This window comes from Gymnoscopelus braueri (genome assembly GCF_963280865.1).
Source record: "Gymnoscopelus braueri genome assembly, chromosome: 4".
In the NCBI taxonomy this organism is placed as follows: Eukaryota; Metazoa; Chordata; class Actinopteri; order Myctophiformes; family Myctophidae; genus Gymnoscopelus; species Gymnoscopelus braueri.
The window spans coordinates 6,429,164-6,453,152 of record NC_137605.1 but is presented as its reverse complement, the minus strand read 5'-3'; the positions used below and the strand labels follow the sequence as shown (position 1 = coordinate 6,453,152).

General features: G+C 41.0%; 3 protein-coding genes across 10 annotated transcripts in view; 2 read left to right on the top strand and 1 right to left on the bottom strand.

The window, feature by feature from the left end:
- Window positions 1-100, top strand: part of LOC308083387 (guanylate-binding protein 1-like) — a gene marked incomplete at both ends in the record, with an annotated part of 52,569 nt that extends 52,469 nt beyond the window's left edge. Inside the window, one exon of the mRNA XM_080425704.1 lies at window positions 51-100. Coding sequence (XP_080281830.1) covers window positions 51-100 — 50 coding nt within the window. The remainder of the gene's footprint in view (window positions 1-50) is intronic.
- Window positions 1-23,989, top strand: part of LOC308083936 (guanylate-binding protein 1-like) — a 93,376-nt gene that overhangs the window by 24,421 nt on the left and 44,966 nt on the right. The gene's annotated exons all lie outside the window — the stretch shown is intronic.
- Window positions 8,263-23,329, bottom strand: LOC308084668 (guanylate-binding protein 1-like). 7 transcript variants are annotated; one of them, XM_080427468.1, is made up of 12 exons: window positions 23,210-23,315; window positions 20,864-20,914; window positions 19,978-20,175; window positions 17,521-17,648; window positions 16,692-16,801; window positions 16,033-16,220; window positions 15,679-15,912; window positions 14,747-15,024; window positions 14,083-14,295; window positions 13,803-13,905; window positions 11,899-12,080; window positions 8,263-10,080 (listed from the first exon to the last, which is right to left on the bottom strand). In XM_080427468.1, exons 3-12 carry the CDS (start codon window positions 20,165-20,167, stop codon window positions 9,925-9,927), a joined length of 1,782 nt encoding a protein of 593 aa, XP_080283594.1. In that variant the 5' UTR covers window positions 20,168-20,175; window positions 20,864-20,914; window positions 23,210-23,315; the 3' UTR covers window positions 8,263-9,924. The 7 variants fall into 7 exon arrangements, with proteins under 7 accessions (XP_080283594.1, XP_080283591.1, XP_080283592.1 ...); XM_080427465.1 differs by having other exon boundaries at window positions 19,978-20,178; window positions 23,210-23,313; XM_080427466.1 differs by having other exon boundaries at window positions 19,978-20,178; window positions 20,864-20,911; window positions 23,210-23,302.

Below are 23,989 nucleotides of genomic sequence, written 5' to 3'. Positions count from 1 at the left end.
AAAAAATGCAGGCCTAGATTCTCCCATTCTCCTTTTGTCTCCAAACACAGTCCAGCCGGCTCATGTGTATGACGTGAATGTTTTTACCTGTGTCTTTTGACTTTCTTTCAATGTAAGTTGTAGTTTGCCTTTTACTGATGTGAAATATGTTGTGCTTAAGAATTGATATGAATTTCAATGGGTATTTTGATATATTTGTTAGATATTATGAAACACAGGAGCGCACGGTGACCGGCACAGAGCCAACCAAGGAAGTCCATTAAGAAGCAACTGCAGTCATTAGGCCAACAGGGGAGGGGGGCGTGAGCAGAGAGTGGCAGCAACAGGGAAAGGACAGACCCAGGGTGTGACCAAGGGGCCAGCTTCTGAGTTGCAAATTGAGTCTATATAGGAAATGACAGTTCAAATGAATGGCCTGTAGTTTTGCTGATTTAGCCTTGCTGGTGTCAGAAATAATTTCTCTCCATTCAAGTGGGTGGGTTTTTGCCAAAGTTTATAGATTTTGATTTTATTACCTTAATAAACATTGTCATAATGCTTCCAGTCGCTAGTTTAAAGTCTTCTTTCAATCACCATGATATGCGTTTTGGTAAATGATGGTCCCATTTATTTGAAAATGTATGATAAAGTAGGGTATGCTGTAGGAGGGGCGTGTGCGTACCTTGTGATGATTTTATTGACAAGCTACACGACCAATAGCATTCATTCCCCACCCCCGCTCTGGTCCCAACCAATAGCATTCATTTCCGTGTGCATAGGATATGACGCGATATAGAAAGATGGCGGATTTGAAATTGCTGAAAAATAGGCTTCATGTACGGTCTGTAGAGTCTATGGGCGTAATGCTGTCCATTCTTTTCTAGTCTATGGGTGTGACAGTAAATGTTTGGCTAATTATTATTTGAATGACTTACATCCTTAATGTATAATGTGATTTAAAGGCCATATTTAATTTGGCCAAGATACTGTAATTAGTTTATTTCTGTCTTTGTTTAGAACCATGGCATTCATCCTGAAAACCAATGTCATAACCATTCATACCATTCCTCATTATCTGAAAAAAATGTATTGATTGATTGCAACCCTTGTTTCCTGGTGGTTTCTGGCTCCAGTTAGAACTAGCCACAAGCAACTCTTAGATGCTATAACGCTATCTGGCATTTAGAGTTGCAATATCAACCCCTGGCAGCACATTCATCCAAACAGAAAAGTCCTAAACTGATTGTATTGAACGATGTTAAACTCACCAACATTGCAGCTGTACGGAAATGTTAATGTTATCATAAATCATCATATTATTGTCATCACCCTGTCCGGTGTGTCATCTTCTTTTTTTTTTTTTCTTCTTTTTTTTACTTAGATTTGTATCCCACGATTTTGTATCCCCTATTTTTTCACCCTAGTGCCAATGCCTCAGCGTGTAATCCTGGGCACTACCTTCCCTCTGCCAACCTAGGGAGGCCAGGGCCGAGCTCATGCCTCCTTCAATGCATGAGAGCCGTCTGACCTTCTTATCACCTGACAGGGGAGAGTTTCCCTGGTTGGACGTAGCGCGTGGAAGGAACACGTTATTCCAACCAGTTCCCTTCCCCTCCATCAGGCGCCCCGGCTGGCCAGGGGGAGGCAGTACAGTGACCAGGATTACTGCATGTTTTTGTGAGGGTACCTACCCTAGGAGACACGGGGAGAACATGCAAACTCCACACAGAGAGGCCCTTTCACCAACCCCACCTAGGGTATGGGCACTGATGACGCGGAGGAGAGAACACGCGTGTCATCTTCTTGATGTTAGCTGCATGTGTGTGTTCAACAATAGCGACAGCCTGCTGAAAAGAAAATGTGCCCGCTCTAGGTACATAAAGTACAATCATAAATAGCAGATTACACAGCAGCAATGTTTCACCTGGTATTACTATTAGTTGTATTAATATTCTTGATTATCGTGTATGTGGTATCGTTGTAGATTACTATTGATTATTGTCTAACATGGTAATGGTGGCTAAGCTAGCATTGGACAATAGCTATTGTGGGGTGGGGCTTAGCGATAGGTCAATTGTAGAGGTTCAAGGTTGTTTTATTATTACATCTTGTGTACAGGTACATAAGAGTAAAACGATATGTTCAGTAACTACGGTTTTATGAATCCCGAATGACCGCCAGAGGCGGTGCTTTAAAGCACTGGATATTCCCTTTGCGCATGCGCAGTTCGAGTACTTGTACCAACAACGTCACTTGTGACCCTGGGATGACCCGGAAGAGGCTATATCTTCTGGCGCTCACCAGGTTCAGTCCCTACAGAATCCCCACCCCACAGTAGTTAAGAAGTTTTTTTTTTTCTTCAATATTTCAATTTTTGTCTCCGCCAGGCCGAAAGGCATGGCGACAGAGTATGTTTTGCAGACATACCATCTGTCTGCGAGCAGCTAATATCCCGCACTGTTGGCCCGCTGGCTGCGAAACTGTGCACACACACTCCCTGGATGCCAATTCAGAACGTCTGCCCCAAATGTGTCACATGGGCCTGTTATAGCACCCCCAGGAGGCCAATTTGTGCAAAAAACATTTTTGGATATTACTCCTACAGATTTGATCAAAAAATCACGCAAATCGGTACACAGTATCTCTGTAGTCCGATCTTCCATATTCCATCCTGATTGGCTAAGATTGGCTTCCAAAGTTTGAAGGATTGGTTCGTTTTAAACAAAATAACTCAAATCATCAACGCAGCATGCGATTTTCGTGAAATTGTGCTTGCACATTCCCACTAGGCTGAGGAAGAAATGCCACTTGAAAATGTTCAAATCAGCCTCATGGTGGCGCTATAACAGCCGATTGGCGTTTTTACCTATAACTGCACCGATCTGCGTGAAACTTTGCACGCACTCTCCTTACATGCCAAAGAAATCATCTTCCTTTTAGTGCGCCACCAGGAGGCTGACTTTTGTAAAACCATTTTTTTGCTATATTTTGCTTTTTTTTTTATTACGCAAATCGGTACACAGTATCTCTATAGTCATGTGATCAAAATGGAAGTGTCCGATATTTCATATTCCATCCTAATTGGCTAACATTGGCTTCCAAAGTTTGCTGGATAGGTCCGTTTCAACAAATTGCCTCAAATCATGAACGCAACGTGCGATTCCCGTGAATTTTTGCACACATGTACTGTTATGTACTGTCATGTACTATTCTCATGTCTTTCTAAATAAACTACATCAATCAATCAATCAATCACACATTCCCACTAGGCAGAGGAAGAAATGCCAACCTTTTCACATTGGCCTGTTATAGCACCACCAGCAGGTCTAATTTTCAAAACACATTTTTGGAACAAAATGCCACAAATCATGAATGCAGTGTCTGATTTCCGTGCAAGGCCTAAGAAGAAATGGTGCCCCTTTTCACATTGGCATACTGTAGCGCCACCAGGAGGCCACATTAACCTACCTGACCTGAGGAGCATTTTTTCTAGTTTAATTTAGATTTGAATTAACGCGAGAACAGTGGCTTCCATTATAACATGCTAACTTTCCAGGAATAGAAAGCCTGCAGTTTCTGTTTGCTTGGATTCCCCATCGATGATGTCACTGGTAGACGGATTTCTGAACTGTCCACAACCCTCCACTGAGACACAGACTGAGTAGACAAAAATGGTGCCATATTATCATGAGCATTAGTGAGGACCAATTATATGAAGACAGGTTGAAAATGGGTGAAGTCGTCCTTTAACTAACTATAGCCTAAGCACTAGGTTTAGCTCTGGATAAAGAACAGATTTTAAATGTTTAAAGTACAGATGGTGAGGAATTCTCTATGTGCTGCTAACCTCTTTAAAAGGGCGGTAGTGAGGTCCAGTCATAACAATTGCACCGGACCAGTGCTTTTATAACCATTATTTTGTATAATATCAACTACATTAATCGTTAAAGACGGGGTGCCGTGATTTTCAGTGATTTTTTCCCCCCCTAAAACATAATCATCAGGTATTATGGTTATACTAGGAGGAAGATTTTTTTTCAAAAAAGTGTACAGAAATTGTTAAAATTATGTTTTTATGTGGACACGCCTCCAGTTCATTAAGTATACCTGGTTCTCACCTTAGCACCTCCTCCACCACCTTAGCACCACCCACCTGTCCTAGTCCCTCCTCCTCCTCATGCCCACACCTGTTGTGTTATGATAATGAGGGGGAGGGTATATTTGTACTATGTCACTAAAGGGCTGTTTTTCTATTGTCACGTTTGACCCTCAAGGTTTCAGCCTCCAGGTAGAAACTCAAAATAGTCAGAGAAGACATAAAACACCATAAAAACACCACCAGGGGGCTTAATGAAGTTCTATCAACCTCATAGACACATGAAAAACAGAAAAAGTGCAAAACCATGGCACCACCTCTTTAACAACTCTGCTTTGACACAGTCCTTACCTACATAGTAGAAGCCGGCTTGGGCCAGCTGGTCGGGACGGACAGGGATGCGAGAGGGCCAGTTTACGAAGGTGAGCAGTCTGTCTTCGCTCTGCTGCATGGCTGGATGCGACACGTTACTGAGAGCCAGGGACACGCTGTCTGCCGCGTCCTCTCTGACGGTGCGGGAGCTTGGGAAATTCTCTGTCGCCTAGCTCCGAGTTACTGAGCTAAAAATAAGTAAATGGTTTATTTCCTGACACATTTACCTAAATAGAGGTTCTGTTCATTTGAATATACAGATGCATAGTGGATACAACAATCACGCACTGTTGAGCAATTCTCCAGAGAAAATGTCTTCGTCATTTTTAGTAAATAAAGTCAGGTCATATTTATAGAAATTAACATTGCACATCAAGCTTTGGACAAAGAAACTGTAGCATATTTTGTAATACAACAAATGACAACAGTACTTGAATAGGCCTATAGTGGACAAAGCCAACCATCTTATTACAGAGAGCCTACAAGGTGAACAGAGGTCAAATAAATGCCATCTCTCGTCGTCTCCGCCAGGCCGGACGGCCGAAGGCCGGAGACTATGTTTTCAATCCTGTATGACCATGCGGGTGTCCGTTTGTATGTGTCTGTGTGTGTAACGTGAGCAACACATCTCCATCAAAGCTGGACCAAAAGGCATGAAACTTAACGCACACTCCCAGTAGGCCAAGGAAGATTTTTTTAAATCGGCCTCATTGTGCTTAAACAGACCAGGCTTATAACCTTTGAAGCTTAGGTTGTACAATCAAAATGTTGTTTTCCCTGGATTCCTTGGATCCTGACGCAACTCATCACATAGGCCATGCCCATTTTTGCCTGACAAGATTTTCCACCGTTTTGCATTTTCAGGTTTTGTTGCTGCATTCATGATTTGTTGCATTTTGTGCAAAAAAACATTCCCGCAAACTTTGGAAGCCAGTCGTAGCCATTCAGAATGGAATGTGAACAATCTGACATACATCTTGATCACATGACTACAGACATAATGGGCCTCATTCACTAAACTGTTTCCTATTATATTTAAGTGTGGAGTTGAATGTATATTGTTTAAAGGTAGGGTAAGTGATATTTTTTGGTATTTGTTTATGTTTTTGTTAAAAAGGTTAAAGTACTATATTCTGATAGTAATCATTGCTACAGAGCGTTTGTTCGGTCAAAGGGGTCTCTCCAGCTCTTTAGCAAACACTAACAGAATATAGTACATTTTCAGGTAGGTGACAACATTTAAGCCAATCAGGAGAGGGCACTGAAAATGCATTTTCTGTTTGATAAAGAGCTGGAGAGACTCCTTTTACTGAACAAACACTCTATAGCAATGAGTATCACAATATAGAGCTATTTAACACTTATTTTAACAAAAGTAAATCACATTTGGCTTTTACAAATGATCAGAGATTTCAAGGTAATACTAGTCCTTTTCAAACAGGGCTCTTAAAGGGTAAGACCACTTTGGTAGAGGTTTGGGTTGTGTAGTTACCTTGCCATGATGTAACCCCAAAGGTGGGCAAGAAATAAAAAATAATTGCTCCATTGATTAGAAATTGATAATTCAAAATATGCTCCTCATTGACTTACATTGTGCGGTAAAACAGCTCTCAAAGTCACTCTTTTAGCACATAAATGAACCCAAACATAGCTGATTCAGGCAATATAGAGCATCACCAAACCCAGTACTGTTTTTTTTTTTTTATAAACTAGAAAATTGATAATTCAAAATATGCTCCTCATTGACTTACATTGTACGGTAAAACAGCTCTCAAAGTCACTCTTTTAGCACATAAACGAACGCAAACTAAGTTGATTCAGACAATATAGAACATCACCAAACCCAGTCCTGTTTTTTTTTTTAAATATATATAAAAATGTCAACTTCCTGTTGATTTTGCCATTTTTAATAAGTAGAAAACCTGGACTGGATCCAGATCTTCAAATAGTAAAATCAACAGGAAGTTGACATTTTTATTAAAAAATGTCAACCTCTAGTAGTGTACAAATTGTATCTGAGATGCACCACCTAGGCGTTTAATTTCAATTTTGCAATCCCACATTTCCTTACAGCATAACATGCCATGGAATCTCATCATTCAATCCTTTAGGGAATAAAGTTTGTAGACTATAAATCCAATAGACTTCTCTTCTGTTAAAGGAATAGTTCACCCCAAAAAAAAAAAATCTTATCGATTAGTCACCGCATGGAGACTTGAATTGATGGATATTTTTATTTTTTTGTATTCCTAAGGCAATAATTTGATGACCAGCGGAACGGTAGGCAGCGGTTCCGGTAGGAGATACAAAGGAGACTCTTTGTGTGTCCTACTGGAACCGCTGCCGGTCATCAAATTATTGGCTTAGGAATGTGACAAAAACTAATACATATCCATGGGGTGACTAATCCATAGGGGGGTGAACTATCCCTTTCAGAATTTCATCAATGTTCCCACCTCTCTCTGGTAGAGACACTTTTTCAATACCCTGGAACCTGAACGATGAGATATCATGCTTACAGTCATTAAAATGTGCTGCTATTGGCTAATTTCTATCATTTCTCCTTGTGGTGCTTTTATGCTCACTCATTCTTTGTTTTAACTCATTCACTGCCAGGCTTATTTCAAGCTTGTTGATCCATATGCCAAAGGCATTATGGATCAAGCGGAGAAAAAAAAAAATCCGTTTACATTTTAACATTGAAGTGGATGGAGCATTAACTTTTTGAAAATCGTTTTCTCCTAGTTCCTTTGAGATTAAAAAGGAAAAAAAATAATTTTTTTTAGGTGACGTCAAAAGACGTCATTGGCACTAATGGCACACTGAAAACGGCCGTCAAAAGACGTCATTGGCACTATATTTAACTGGCGTGATGTTTTACCCACATAGACCAGCCCGCATGGGCATTTAATCAACAAGAAGAGGTGGCCACAGACCCATCACACAACACTACAGCCAAAGGATGCAGTAATCATCCTCTCCAAAAAACTATAGGCTCTATGCACAGCAGCCAGTTTGGAGAGAAATTGGGCCTCTTCTTACTTCCTTCACAGGTGTTGCCAATGATACCAATGAAGGATCTGTTCCATTCTGGTCAAACCGAGAGTCATGGTGCTGATATTATGCATTTTGGCTCACTGGAAACGCTCTGCTACATCAGTGGGTTTCAAAGTGTGGTCCATTGACCCTCATGGTTCCTTGAGGGGGTTCCAAATGGCACATGAAAAGGTGTGTAACTCGGAGAGTGTACAAATCGAACCCGTAAGGGTCCATTTGGCTCGATTTGTACACTCTCAGTAATACAGAACTGTAAGGTTGCATTTGGTTCCATTTGTACACTCTCAGTTATGAGAGTTATGGGGGTCCTTGAAATTAAAAGGTTTGAGAACCACGGTGCTCCATGAAATGGAACAGAATCTTCATTAGTATCATTGGTAAAACCTGTGAAGGAAGTAAGGAAGAGGCCGAATTTCTTTCCAATAAGGCTGCTGTGCATAGAGCCTATTGACTGATGCACATATCTCTATTCAGCATCTGCTTTTTTTATTTGTTGCAACTAAAGGAATAGGGAAATATAGGCTATATATTTTTTTAAGTAACTGATTACTTATTTGAAAACATAACTAAGTAACTGATTACTTGAATTGCAAAACGAAAATGTTATGTTACTCCTAACATGAAAAAGTATTCAGGGTACTCTAACACAAAGTACTGTTGTACCCCCAACACTGGTAGAAACAAATATTTTACTGTTCAACAACAAGATATGAAGTAGCCTACCTCTATGTGAATAATGGTGACAAAGTCAATACAAATAATGTTTTTATTGTAGGTATAGCAGGTTATTATCCATTGAATATATAGCAAGACAATTAATACAATAAAGAAGGAATTAAAACAAATTGCCATCTTCAGTAAAAATACATATTGTTATAATTTGGAGGGAACCAGAGCAGACAGCCGATCTTTTTTAAAGATATTTTTGGGGTCTTTTTCTGCCTTTATTGATAGGAAAGTAGGCTGACAGGAAATGGGAGAGAGATGGGGGGGGGGGTGACACACAGCCAAGGTCGAACTCGCGACACGCTAAGTAATAGTTTTGAGAGATTGCAACCAATATCTTCGATGGATGATGTGGCAACCTGATGAGGAATCCCCTTACTTCTCTATTGCCCAGGGTTTTGATACCTGTTTGCCGTAGCATTCTAGGCTGCTTTCAATGCACGTCAACTCTGGCTCCACAAATAACATCATACTGACTACATTCCCATACATACTAATGTGGTTCCACAAATACAATCTTACAGAATACTTTTTTGGAATATTACAGTTTTAATCAGTCCCAGTCCCAGATGATTGATTTCTCCTTAACATTGAACTGATGACAGTAATAACATACTGTATACCTGTAGCTACATGTCCCTGTTTTGAATAGCTGTAAAATGCACCCATTTGTCAGAGTTTGTTTGTTATATTGCCAGGCTTCTAATACATCTTGATTATCCCATTAATTGATTAATTCATACTATGCGGTTTAACATATGATACAAGCTATTACATACAGCATTCAGACTGCTCACTTCTTCATTTATCATTAGACGTGGTTGTGCCGTGGTTGTGAATATACTAACATTTTGTATACTACAAAGAAACAAAGAAAGAAACTAGAAAAAGTGCTCCTCGGAGCACAGGTCTCCGCCAGGTCAGGTAGGTTATTTTGGCCTCCTGGTGGCACTATAATAGGCCAATGTGAAAAGGGTGCCATTTCTTCCTAGGCCGTGCACGGCAATCGGACACTTCATTCATGATTTGAGGCATTTTGTTCTAAAAGTGTGTTTTGATAAATTTGACCTGCTAGTGGCGCTACAACAGGCCAATGTTAAAAGGGTGGCATTTGTTCCTCAACATAGTGTGAATGTGCGTGGAAAGTTTCACCGCAATCAGACGCTGCGTTCATGATTTGCGGCATTTTGTTCAAAACAAGCCACTACTGCAAACTTTAGATGTTAATCTTAGCCAATCAGGATGGAATATGAAAAATCAAACAGATCCGTCTTGATCACATGACTATAGAGATCATGTGTACCGAGTTGCATGAAATTTGGATAAAATGGGAAGGAGTAATATAAAATAAATTGTTTTACATAAGTCGGCCTCTTGGTGGCGCTATAAAAGGCACATGTGAAAAATGCAGGGCAAAGGTTTTTCCCTGACCTCTAGAGAGTGTGCATACAAAGTTTTACACAGATCGGTGCAGTTATAGGTAAAAACAGTAATCGGCATGTTATAGCGCCACCATGAGGCTGATTTGAATTAGAATGTAAGTTTCGTTTGGATGTAAGATCTCACACAAACATTGTAATGCTAACTTTGTTCTGGGGCACAGGAGGAATGTATGCAAATTCCTAAAATAGATTAGGTATATTTCCCTCACATCACATCAAACTAAAATGATGAATTGCAGTTCAGTATTGACGTCATTTGAACCAACCTGCAACAGTATCGCAGATCTTTTCAAACAACCCTTTCTTCTGCTCTTTCTCCAACTGCCTCTGTATCTTGAGAGCCTTCTCCTGTTCTTCTAACCGACGTGCCTCTTGCTTATCAGCTTTTTCCCTTTGTTTCTCAATCTCCTGAAATAACACATTATCAGACACATTACACAACACCATAAACACCAATTCTACACTTGGCAGACAATATTAATTTCTGATCAATTGTATGCACATGCCACATCCTCTCTATACCTTGGTGTCGGACCCGACATGCAAAGCACTTAATCAGTTTAAAAAGGAAGGCTCACAACTATTATTTTTCACAATTTACAATATAGGTATTCAGCAGGCATACCAATTTGTGTGAGTTTTGGACAAAATCTGTAGGAGTAGTGGTAAAACGTGTGTTTTGAAGAAAACACTCTATAGCAGAAAATGTAATCTGGCAAAAACAGGGCCTATACGTTGCCTATGGCTCAAGAGTTATAGGCTAAAACGTGAAGTGGGCGCCACCACTCGGAATATAATCAGAAAGATACATTTTGATCACATGACTACAGTGATAATGTGTACCAATTTGGGTGAGGTTTGGACAAAATTGTTAGTAGTATCAAAAACCTGTGTTTTGGAAAGAAAACGCAAAATGTCGGAAAGCTTGTCAGGTGGAAATGGGCGTGACTTATTCCATAATGATCCAAGAAATCCAAGGGATTCTTTTTTATTTCTTGTATGACGTTCGGTTCAAGAGTTATAGGCCAAAACGTGAATCTGCATGTTATAGCATGAGGCCAATTTGAAAAATGGAGGGTGGTTTTTCTTCCTTGGCATGCACGCACGCACGCACGCACACACACACACACACACACACACACACACACACACACACACACACACACACACACACACACACACACACACACACACACACACACACACACACATTTGAAATATGTATTTTCTGTCCACATAAACAGAAGTACAAGAATACCTTGTAAAAAGGACATAAACACTGCCAGTGCAGTCAGATAATGGGAAAACAGACGGTTACAAAGTGCCTATAAGGGAGAACATTGTTACATACAATACAGTTGACATACTTGTTAGACACAGCAGACATCAATCATGGATAAAGGAAACAGCGCCTCCTCCAAATTGAGCGGCTTCCTACAGTATAATAGCTGATATTGAGCAGTAACTGTTTGGCCCTCCTTTTGGAGAGGTCGGCCATTTGAAGGCCCCTCACAACCAACTTGTGCTCGTGCCCTAGGCTACCAAAAATAAAAAAATATAAGTTTACATCTATAGCCTCGCCGTGAGATGGTCTGCTCTAGCTGGTGATATTGTAGCACTTTGGTTAGAAAGGCTTCCTCTCTAAGCTGTAATCAAAGGTACAGCCGACCTCGAGAATGAACACCTCCCTATGGTTTTCATTAACAACAATGACATCAGGGGTGTTAGCTGTAATGTTAGAGAACACAGAATCATCATTACACAGGCTAAACATGCTTGGCTTCACAGTAGAATACAATATACAGCATGATGTAGGACCTGAAAATGGAAGAGATATCTTCGATATCAAGTCCACTATTCTGTCATGCCTACTAATGTAGAGTCCCCTGTATACATGGCACCCATTTAAGATGTGGGACATGGTTTCAGCTATCGGTTCATGACCATGATGTATACAGTGAGGAGCAGGATTGCCTGGAAACTGGATGGAGAGATTGAGTTTAGATGGTAAAACCTGCAACCTCGCTTTCAGAGTAAAGACAACACACACACACACACACACACACACACACACACACACACACACACACACACACACACACACACACACACACAGGCACACAGACACACAGGGTGAAAACATAGTGTCGGCATCGGCCTGGCGGAGACAATTAAAGGATTGAAACTTGAATAATTAACAGTCATACAGCATTCATAATCACTTACAGCCATCAGCTTCTCATACTCGTCTTTGGCCTGCATCTGCTCTCTCTCCACCTTCTGCTTGAGCTGGTTCATATTCTCCTCTTGGGTTTTCTGCCGATCAGCCGCCTGCCTCTCCAGGTTCCTCTGATGCGCCACCATGGCTTTCCTCTCTCTCTCTGAATTCTCCCATTTCGCTTTGTCCTCTGTAGGAAACCAATAAGACAGAATCATTCAAAAGAAAAACACTGTTACCATCCCACAAAGTCATAATTACTGAAAGCTAACAGGAGCACCCATCAGCCCTAAGTTCCCTCAACCTTAACCCTAACCACAAACCGAACCCTAACCCCTGGGCGATTGATTGAATTGACCACGGCACTTCATGATCTGTGCAATACAAAAATCGATGTTAAGTGCATCCTGTTTACACATGTTGCTTTCGTTTTACTGGACTTTCTCATGTTGAGTATCAAACCAATAAATCCTATTTAACTGCCCAACACAAGAGAGAGTGCAGTCACAATCCACATGCCAATCCATATCCATCCAGCACATTCTCCAACTCCAATTCTCCAACTCCGCACAAAATAGTGATATCTTGTTAGAAAGACAGTCTACATCAAAAATAGTATGACTGAAGGAGAGCGCCGGAACCTGGTCAACAAAAAAAGCCAAAACATTGTCAATGGTTTGGAACCACTTTAATGATGGCGATGTAAACAAGAACATAGGCTACAATGTGCAAACTGTTTGCACCCCAAGGATATACGACTAATCTTATTAATCACTTAAATAATTACCATTAAGTAAGTACGTCGGAAAGGCTTACGGTCGGTATCAGCTGACAACGCAGGAGTCTATCCTCGTTACTATGCGCTAGACCCCTGGGAGATGGATTGCTGAGGTGGAGCGCAACACCTTCCATCAGCTCTCAGTAATTACTGCAAGTTGTGCAGTAATTACTGGGAGCACAACTTGCCGCACCCAAGCCATGTATTGAGTTGGCGGTGCCCGGGATCAAACCCATGACCATATGGCCCAAAGGCGAAAACTCTACCGACTGAGCTACCCGGACACATGATCTGGTGTATGACCAGGTTTTTAAGGGAAAGAAAGCTCCATCACATTTCGATTTGATTGTGGCTGCCACACAATTATCCATAGCCTTAACCGTGTATAATGCTAACCAACCAACCAATCATGTGTCCCATTAACAGCCTCAGCCAAGGGAAAGACACTTCTCTCTGATTGCACACAAAATGTTTTGTTTGAAAAGGTCTTCACTGTTGTCTGTTGTCGCCTGTCAAACATCTCTAGCCAGACCATGTTAACATGCTGATATTCCTGGCAAAAAAATATTTTAAATGGGCAGCATTTTCCTTTTCCTTGTAGCCTAGAGAACCATGTAATTTTGTTCATTTTATGTTGAGTTGCGCTGTATTTATTATCAGTTATTGCTTAAAGTGCGCAGACTTAATTTCCATTGAAGTGATGTAGCTTACAGTAGATGTCGATGCACCAATGTAGTCTTGCGGATTACAGGAAAGTGTTAATCACAATCACAACTGCTTAATTCATAAATGCTGCTGTCCAAGTATACGCCTGTTGTGAAGCCGCTGTGGTATCAATAAAATCACAAAAATGAGTTGTTGCACAATAGGGAAATAGAACCCACAGTATGTAAAGATACCAACTGAGTTAGGAGGGAGGAGACTGTGTAGAGTTGGGTATCACCTTGGTGTTGAAAAGCTCCATGGCTAAGCCCAGAGCATCTAGTTGACAGAGCATCTGGAGGACAAGTTCGATCCCCCCACTTAAAAAATGCTATCTGCGCGCCTGCTTCTAAATACCTTATTTTGGTATTTGTAAAGCCCAATTCTTGACTGATTTACTGACTGACTGACTGACTCTTTACTGTATTTTACCTTCTGCTCTCCGCTGTGCCTCGGAGAGGCTTTTATCTGCTGCTCGTAAGGTGTTGCCAGTTATCGCCTTCTCATCCAGGTATGCCTTCAGCACCTCCTCAGTCTGGTATCACAAACACACACACACACACACACACACACACACACACACACACACACACACACACACACACACACAAAACATATAAGCCTAAATGGAAACCTTATCAATACTGATGGTTTAATTGTATTCTGCTTGCATCCCACACTCAGATCTGAAGTTGGCAGGAATTTAACTGACCTTGACTCCTCTGCCTTCTGCATGGTTGTATTTATCAGTCATCTTCTGTAGGTCCTGGCAGAACGTCTTGTACCCCCCGGGGACTGTGTAGAGACCAGCTCCCAGGTTGTTCTCCAGAGGTTCAAAGACTCGTTTGATGATTAGTCCACATGCCTTCCTGGACTCGTTGAAGTTTTTCTCACAGATCTGATTGTATTCCCACTGAAGTACACACTAAAAACATAGTGGTCAAAATGAAAATGTTTATATTCCCAAATGGTTTAATCTGTAGTGTGCACTGTGTGCTCCAACGTTTATGGTCCAAGTTATTGTTCTTGACCGAATAGTAAAACATTTATTAAAAAAGTTAAATAACGTGCAATAAGAAGTGTGGTTCTTTAGCCTGGAGGTAGCTGTTTAATGGCATTACAGATTTTGTATGCAGTTTAGCCCATTAATGATTATGCTTTGGCCAGGATTGTAACAAATACATGTGGGAGGGGCTCCCACAGTGAAAAGACGAGACAGAAATGATGCATAATTAGCTGTTAAACAACAACCGAAGAGGAAAAGTATAAAAGGGACTCAAAAGGACAATAATTTGACCAAGCTTTAGAGGGGTTTTAAAATGTTGCATAATGTGATGGAAACACTCAAACAATGGATGATGATTTCCAACACATACCACAAGCTTCTTCTGATATTCTTGGCTGTCATCTCTGAATGAATGTTTCATGAAAAGTGCCAGGGCCTCTCTCTCACTGGATGCATGGATTGCAGACAGCTCCTCCAGGGTGTTGGTGGGGAAACGTACTGACTTCATTCTCTGTACATAGACGACCTGGGCCTGATCAACAGCTTTGGCATTCTCAATCTCAGCCAGTGCCTTCACAGCATTGTCCAGACAGGGAACCTCTCCACTACGGATGGATTTCACGTATGTCTCTGCCAGTTGACCAAGCACTGTGGAAGGAAGACTGATTAGGCATTAAGTTTGTTCATGATAGTTCAGAAACTGATATTTACACTGCAGCAGCAATGTCAATGTCACCTAAACAACAAGGAAAGGCTTGGAAGTATACCAAATATTACTTTACATTCTCATAAATCCTTACAAAGATTTGTCTTTTTACTATGACATCGTCAGTGATACAAATCATTAAATTATAAAAAAAAAGAATTTTCAAAAAGAACAATGCTCCTTGCAAAAGTATTGTAAAGGTTCTGTGATTAAATAAAAAGAAAACAAATAAACCATGACAATTGTATTACAAAATAATACAATTTCACTTCCACAATGATTTATCCAGGAACAACAACATCCTGTCAAATATAATTAATCCTTCAAAAAGGAAAAGAACATATACATGATTTGTCCAGGAACAACAACATCCTGTCAAATATCATTAATCCTTCAAAAAGGAAAAGAACATATATTATCTAATATTTTGACCATATAACCCAGCCCTAAATTCTTGACAACAAACACATGCATTTGTCAGAATGCAAAGTGAGCACAGGTAGCAGTCACTGATTTCAATCGCTCAAATGCTGTTCACTGACAGAAATGCCAGGAACCCAGTCGCAGCAGTGTACCTTTATTTAAATATCACTTACATCTGCCAGTGACCTTTATGCCATCACTGATAGTCTTGGTCTCAGACTTAGTGTAGATGTGTTCAGTGAACTTTTTGGCCTGTTCAACAAAGTCTGGATCCAGGTCAGCATCTGTCAGTTCCTCCATTCGTTTCATTGTCTTAGCGTTGGCTGGTCTATCAAACACAAAACACGAGCGAGGCAAGAAGAATTTACGAAGGCAGGTACGGGGTTCGTTGTGCTGATTCTCTGTACCTGTGACAGAATGAAACACATACAGAACACAGTACATTTTAGTGTAAAGAGCTTCTAATGCCTAGTTTAAATTATTGAACTCTCAATTATATTTAAATAATTTTCAGACGTTCTTGAAACCTTGTTTGTCCTTGAGACCGTGTTCCAGGTACTCGTTCGCAGTTATGGGTTCCCCATCTAGCTCCAGATCGAGTGTAAAATCTCGCACAGCCCACACAAAGGAGGGAAGGAAACGTACATACGTACGATCATCATCCTCATCCTTATTGGACTTCATTTTGATATGCTTTGTCAGTTCTGTCACATAGCTGTAAGGGGTTTTGTTGAGGATGACAAAGAGCCTCACACAACACTGGATTTCTAAACCTTTTTACAGGAGGGTAGACTGTGCAGGGATATATTTAGAAGCTGCAAAATGTTCTTTTAGGACAGAAATGTGAACATCTGAAAAGACAGAAATACCTACATGAGATACATTTATTTGGTATTAAATATTGAATAAATGTTTGTTTAGAGGAAAATTGTCCCTGAAACACTGTTTGTAGAAAGGGCGGTTCAATTTGTTTCAAATGGATTATCTGCATTTTATTGAGATTGGAGAGAAGTTTTAAACATTTGCAAGAGCTTTCCCAAAACAATATACTTGAGCTTGTCCAAGTACTTGGACTAGAAAAAACTAATTTTAAGTTAATAAATGAACATACCAAATATACGACTCAATAATCACAGATTTAATATGAGCAAAAGAGGGAATAATGAGTGAATGATCTGAAGGATACTGAAGGTTCTCCAGGGCTTTATTGTCAATGGTGCCCATGCTGTTGTAGACCAGGGTGCTGCTGAGCAGAACTGCCATGGCAAAGATCCAGTTGTCATTCGTCGTATTTTCCTGAAACCAGAATACATTGTTTGGATGTGTTACATTACTCTGATCACATGTAGTTCATAGTTTGCCACCATTTCTTACACTATGTTTAAATGTGATTAACAGACAGACAAAAGTGTGCTCCTCTGAGCACAAATCTCCGCCAGGCTTGGTTTCTTGCCCAACAGTGCAGCCGTCAGGACGTGAGGAAGCTGCGAGGGTGCTCTGCATTGTTTATAGGCCCCTCAATATGTGATAAAATTTTGGGACAAAATTGACATTTTCGCAAAACGGGCCCCTGCCGTAAACTTTGGACAAAATCAAGAAGTCTGCTATTTAATGTGAATTTTGTGTTATTACACCTATAAAGCTGTTTCAAATGAAGTCTTTTGTTGTTGTTGTTGTTGTATTCATATGCTGTCCTAGAACAATCTTGGCTTGGTTGCCCAAAGTTCCCATATTTGGGCAACTCTTGTAATTTGCATGTTTATTATTATATAATAATATAAGTTTATTATTATTATTATTTTCAACTGATTTCTGTCATTTTCATGAGATTAATGATAAATAGAATAATTTACAAATGCATAAAAAAATTGCGTTTCGAGGTGGGGGTGAACGCCCAACTCCACTAACCCCCAGCTTCTGACATCACATCCCCAATCCCTTCCTGTAATAACTAAAGATTATTTATAATTATTAAATGCAACCTGATTTGAACATGTAACAAAATGGTGTCTCACCTTCTCAATATCTCCCAGTCCCTCTGTATCCAGCAGCACCAGAGTGTGGTCAGTCTTTCTGGGGTGAGGTACACACCACATCCAGATGCCCTTTGTCTTGGATTGGATGGTGGATCCCAGAGGGAATCCTTGAGGATGAAATATGAGACAGGAACAAACCAAATTACGTTTTTTTTTACGTCAAATTATATTTATTAACTATCCATATTGATGCTGAGTCTTAAAGGGAAATAGCAAATTGATTTCCAAGTCATTCTAGCTTTGATACAGTCATAGTTGATACAAAGTCATGCATTATTAGATGAAAAAGCACCTCTATGACCAGCAATGAGTGAGATGCAAGATGCGTAAGTAGACGCTGAACAAATCAAATGAATAAGCGCAATTTGTCATCTAGTAAAGAAATTGAAGTGAAGAAAAATAAAGTCCTTTGATCCCGTACCAACCACAATACACTGTCAATTTGTGTGTCCCAATCATAGCCTACATGTATATGCATTGAAGAAAGTTTACATGTTTTTGCTGCTGCTATTAATGTCATCCCATCACGCAGAGAATGATGTCTGAGTGAATATCATGGAAAAGTTTAGATATTTGACTAAATACACATTCAAATTGATCGGATTAAAAAAGCATTTTAATCCGATCGGCTTTAATCGGGATTAACTGTTCAATGGGGTTTGACCAGAGCGAATTTCATTTACTTTCACTAAGCTATCAGACGCTGACAAGATCGTCAGTCAGATGACGGGATTCCTCTTACAACTTTGTAAAGCAGTACCCATTACCTTGGGCCATTCATTTTGCTCTCAACAAACGTTTTTCATAACTAAAGTACAAGGATACAGCCTGATGAGTCTGACTCAAGTTTTAGGATCCCATCTCCAGCAGACCGTAGTTTAGGATAGATCCTATCCTATAGCCCGAAAGGACAGTCAGCTGAGTCGGCCGTGAGTTTTGTTGTTGTTGTTGGTTGTCAGGGTGATATCACAACCAATCGATGGACGGGCTCTGCCTGGCCTTGTCCACTGCGGGTTGCGGTGACAGCGTTGTGTCAATGGAATATGAAAACAAACTAAATCAATTGACCAAAACCCAAATGATATTTTTAGAAGTGAGGGGATGCTGCTCCCCCGCACTCCCCCTCCTCTACACCCCTGTTCTTATCTCATCATAGAATCATGGATTCAATGATGAATACATCTATTAAAACCCCAGAAGAGAACATTGAGGAAAAATTCACAATAATTGTTTATGGTTATGCAGACAGAATTAAGATTTAAAAGATATAAATGACTATATCAAATTAAAACATAATTAAGATATAACAAAAATACATAATATGAGTTATCAACTAAAAACAAATCTGCAATTAAACCTCAAAGTGGGATTAACGGGGACAACATAATATACATAATATTTTTTTAAGTGTGTTACAAACATGGGGATTATACTGTAGTAGAAGAAAGCAGATACCTAATTCAGATTTTTGCATGTTTGCAACATTCAGGGTGAGCCATGTTCGGGAGCAGGTCCAGTGGTTACAGATACTCCAGACATAGTTGAGCTTTTCTAAAATAGCTTTGTAAATAAATAAAAACAATTGCTGATCCCTCCTTACTGCTAGACAAGGCTGTTTCTTTTTCTTTTTGCTATGAAATCATATCCTCACACTTCCTGAGTGGGCATTTGCGTGTTTATTCTGCAACACCCAGGACTCAAACTCTCAACCATAAAGGGCAAGTCATGAACTCCTTCAGCTACAGTACTTGCTGCTACTTGTAAGTGAAAACCTGCAGATGGCTTCAGACTATATGGGAATTAAAGCTGAGAATGTAGTGTTCTAATTAGGCAACTAATTTTATTTACCACCGTATTTTATAAATGTGGACTCAAATAAAGACATTGGTGTGTGTGTGTGTGTGTGTGTGTGTGTGTGTGTGTGTGTGTGTGTGTGTGTGTGTGTGTGTGTGTGTGTGTGTGTGTGTGCGTGCGTGCGTGCGCGCGCGCGCGCGCGCGCGCGCGCGTACGTGCGTGCGTGCGTGCGTGCGTGCGTGCGTGCGTGCGTGCGTGCGTGCGTGCGTGCGTGCGTGCGTGCGTGTGTGTGTGAGAGAGTGTGAGTGTGTGTATGTGTATGTGTCTGTGTATGTGTGTGTGTGTGTGTGTGTGTGTGTGTGTGTGTGTGTGAGTGTGTGAGTGTGTGTGTGTGTGTGTGTGTGTGTGTGTGTGTGTGTATGTGTGTGTGTGTGTGTGTGTGTGTGTGTGTGTGTGTGTGTGTGTGTGTGTTGTAACTGTCACCAGGCAGACATCGACTCATATAACACTCTGTGCTCATCTGTTGAGCGGCCTCTGTTGTTTGCATCGCGTTTGTCATTAAATATGTGGCCTTGTGCTTGACCACAATAATTGTAATAATATATATAGCCTGTATTTTAGTCTGGTAATGAACATGCTCACCTTTGTTTGTCCCAGCCAGCTTGTTCATGAGGTAGGACTTTCCAGTTCGGTACATGCCCACTACTGACACCACGACCACTTTCTGCTCAATCTGCTGTAAAATCTTCTGGGCACTGGGAACCATACGCAGTTTCCCATTGCTGTCACTCTCTATCAGACATACTGGCTCCTTCATGCTGCAGGCTGCCATGATGGTCACTGCTAGTTGAGAAAAAACACAGAGGGACATGTTTAATAAGTACACTGCTACCTGAATGATTATGGCATTAATGGTTTCTTTTAAAGGGGAACATCAAATATATTATTGCAACAAGCGTGGTGGCCACAACACAAGTCATGGCTTGTGGCTGTTAGGACCCAAGGAATTACACAATACAAAAACATAAATAGCCATAAAACACACAAAATAGAGAACACAATAGCAAAAGCAGACAGCGTTTTCTTGTTTTTCCACATTTTCATTTGGACAGAAAAACTAATGATACGTTAGTACCCTGACCCGATGCGTCCATGGCATGCATCCTACTACTGAACAACAGGACTAGAAGTAGTCTGCCTAGTATCAGTAAAAGCCGTAGTTGTGGGATAGATAGTATAGACAGTAAAGTACAGTATAATGGATGGAGGTAGGATACATGGATACATGGAGAGACGGAGGGAGCAAACAGGCCCTCAAGGTGAACCGTTGTCAGGCCCATATAGGCCCAGTGTGAGGCCCTCAATACACAGGGCCAGGGGCGTTCTAGGGGGGGGGTAAATGGTGAATTTGGTGGTACGCCCCTGCACAGGGCAATGAGGAGGAAACAGAACCAAGTTGTGAAATTGACATAAAACACACAGAGAAGTGTTTACTTTGTCTCTCAACAGTGGGCAGATGGTTCCATACCTTCACTTTCAGTTGTGTCAGGGGGTCTTTTCTTGGAAATGGCCTGATCTGCTGAAGCACCGGATTGTAAACAAACACACACAGACACACACACACGCACACACACGCGCACGCACGCACGCACGCACGCACGCACGCACGCACGCACGCACGCACGCGCACACACGCGCACACACGCACACACAGATTTGAAATATTTATTTATGTCCACATAAAACAGAAGTACAAGAATGCCTTGTACAAAGAACATAAACACTGCCAGTGCAGTCAGATAATGGGAAAACAGCCAGTGACCATACGTCCTCTTTTACCCGGACATGTCCTCTTTTGAGGTGCTGTCCGGCCTGTCCGGGGGGAGTTTATAAAATCCTTCAAATGTCCGGTGTTTTGGGATTTTTTTTTTTTTTTACACTGAAAGCGCTAAATATGGTCCTTCCGTAAGCCTGGTTCCGCAACACGGCTGCTGACAGGCTGCTGGAGGCACACGTGACTCACGTGTGCCTCCAGCAGCCTGTCAGCAGACGTGACCAAACACACACACTCACACACTCACTCACTCACACAGACACACACGGAACAGTGTCGCGCTCAGCGCTTCCTATCATTGCTCCCCGAAAAAGTTACACAGACAGACAGAGGCGGAGAAAATGCCGAAACGCAAATGTAACTTCACGGATGAAATGCGCAAAAAGTACCCGTGTTTTCGTCTGGGTCGTGACAAATGCGAAGCAGAGTGTACTGTACTGTTTGCAAAGCAGGAACATATGTCTCCGTGGCAATAACCGAAACATTAAATAACAGGCTACTTCTCTATTTTCTTTTGTTTAATTAACAGGTTTTGAGGCATTTTTTACATTTTTACATTATAGACATGAGAGAGGTTATTTTGAAGAATGGGGTACCGAAACATTAAATAACAGGCTACTTCTCTATTTTCGTTTGTTTAATTAACAGGTTTTGAGGCATTTTTTACATTTTTACATTATAGACATGAGAGAGGTTATTTTGAAGAATGGCTCCCCCAAAATAATTAAATAACATAACCCTAACCTAACCCTAACCCTAACCCTAACCTTAAAACCGAAATAAAGTTTTAAAAAAACAGTTACAAAATCCACCCAAAATCCACCAATTTTTGCCCAAAAAAACGGCCAGAACCGCCCCAAAAAACGGCCAAAACCGCCCAGAACCGCCCCAAAAAATCGCGCGCGCACACGGAACGCATGCACGCGCGCTGCGCGCGCGTGCATTCGTTGGGTGTCCTCTTTTTGGGAATTCAGAATATGGTCACCCTAAGTTACAAAGTGCCTATAAGGAAGAATATTGTTACATGCAATAATGTTGGCATACTTGTCAAACACAGCAGACAACACTCATGGGTAAAGGAAACAATGCCTCGCAAGCGGCTTCCTATAATAGCTGATATTGAGCAGTACCTTGCTAATTGTTTAGCCCTCCTTTTGGAGAAACACGCACGCACGCACGCACGCACGCACGCACGCACGCACGCGCACGCGCACGCACGCTCACACTCACACACACACACACACACTAAAATCCAGGCCTGGTGCTAACTAAACTTTACATGGTGGGAACCAGTGGAAAACATGTATGATGAAAGGAGAATTAGGTAACTGCCAGTAAACATGCCACATACACAAAGTCCATAAGGACCAAGATTAGGACAGATGGCCATGACATGGCAACATCTAGTATTAAGAAATGACACGATTAATGACTGTATTGGAAAGATGAGGGAGAGGAGGACTAATAATTACAGTATTAAACCTAATGTCAAGGAGTTGAAGATCAGACCATCATCACGCTTGGTGCACTTATGTCTCTGTAGACTTAACCTCTGCCTCTGTACATTTAACCTCTGCATAGCATCAATAAAGCCACGCTTGAGCAATATCTACTGTCTCACATCTCTTGATCATTTCTCTGGAAGCAAAGACCCAGCCACAGAAATCCACTACAGTGGTTATAATTCATAATGTATTTGTTGTCCTGCAGGGAAATACAACATTTATCTTTTGGGGCTCGAGAGAAAAAGCAGGAATCACTGCCCTATATATACTGTAAGCAGGGGAGTAGTGCTAAGAGTGGGACTCCTTACATTTTTTAATTACCAACACATTTTCAAAGCACCATGTAAGATGAATGAACAGTTATTGTGTCCTACAGACTTGACCGATTCACTAGAGATATTAAATAACAAATAGCCTCTGTAATGAATAATTACAAATATCAGAGGTTCCAAGGTAATAGTCCTGTGCAGATAGGGCTTAAGGCACACTTTCCGGTCTACATGTAACTGAAAGACAAGCGGTCTCAGTGTCTTACCTGCTTCAGTATTGAAATCCTGATGTAGTTCTGGAGAGACAGAGGAAGTATAAAGACAGGCTATGAAGCTTAATCACCAAGGACCACAGCTCACTGACTTCTCTGGTGTCTGGCTGCTGCTTCTCCTTTTATACAGTAGGTCACAGTCTGAAATTCCACTGATAGGGGGAGCCAGAGATCTATCTCTGTTATTTACAAGAAGTCAGACCATTTCTTGTAAATACTTGGGTGGATCTGAGGCGTAGCCAGCTACAGGCAGAGGGGGTCAGTTTCCCGCCCAGTTTGCTGAAAGACCCAGTGGTGGAAAGTAACATGTGTACATTTACTCAAGTACTTTGAGTTACTTTTACTTACTTGAGTATTTCCATTCTTCAAAACTTGCTACTTTTGCAATTATTTGAAAACTTTAGTTTTTTTTAGATTTAGATTATTATGTATTATTAGTATGTAGTATAAAAACATGCAACATATTACATACAACTTCAGCCCAATATATACTTTGGGTAAAAATCTTTTGAAAATAGCTGATCTGCAAGCTCACCATGGGTTGCGATGTGACGCATTGTTGCATAGAAAAAACACGGTCTCCTCACGTATTAGAAGGACAATATCAGTCACCAGAACCAAGAACACACACGCACAGAGCACACACACACACACACACACACACACACACACACACACACACACACACACACACACACACACACACACACACACACACACACACACACACACACACACTATTCTGATGGCAGATCCCTGACCAGTGTTTGTGCC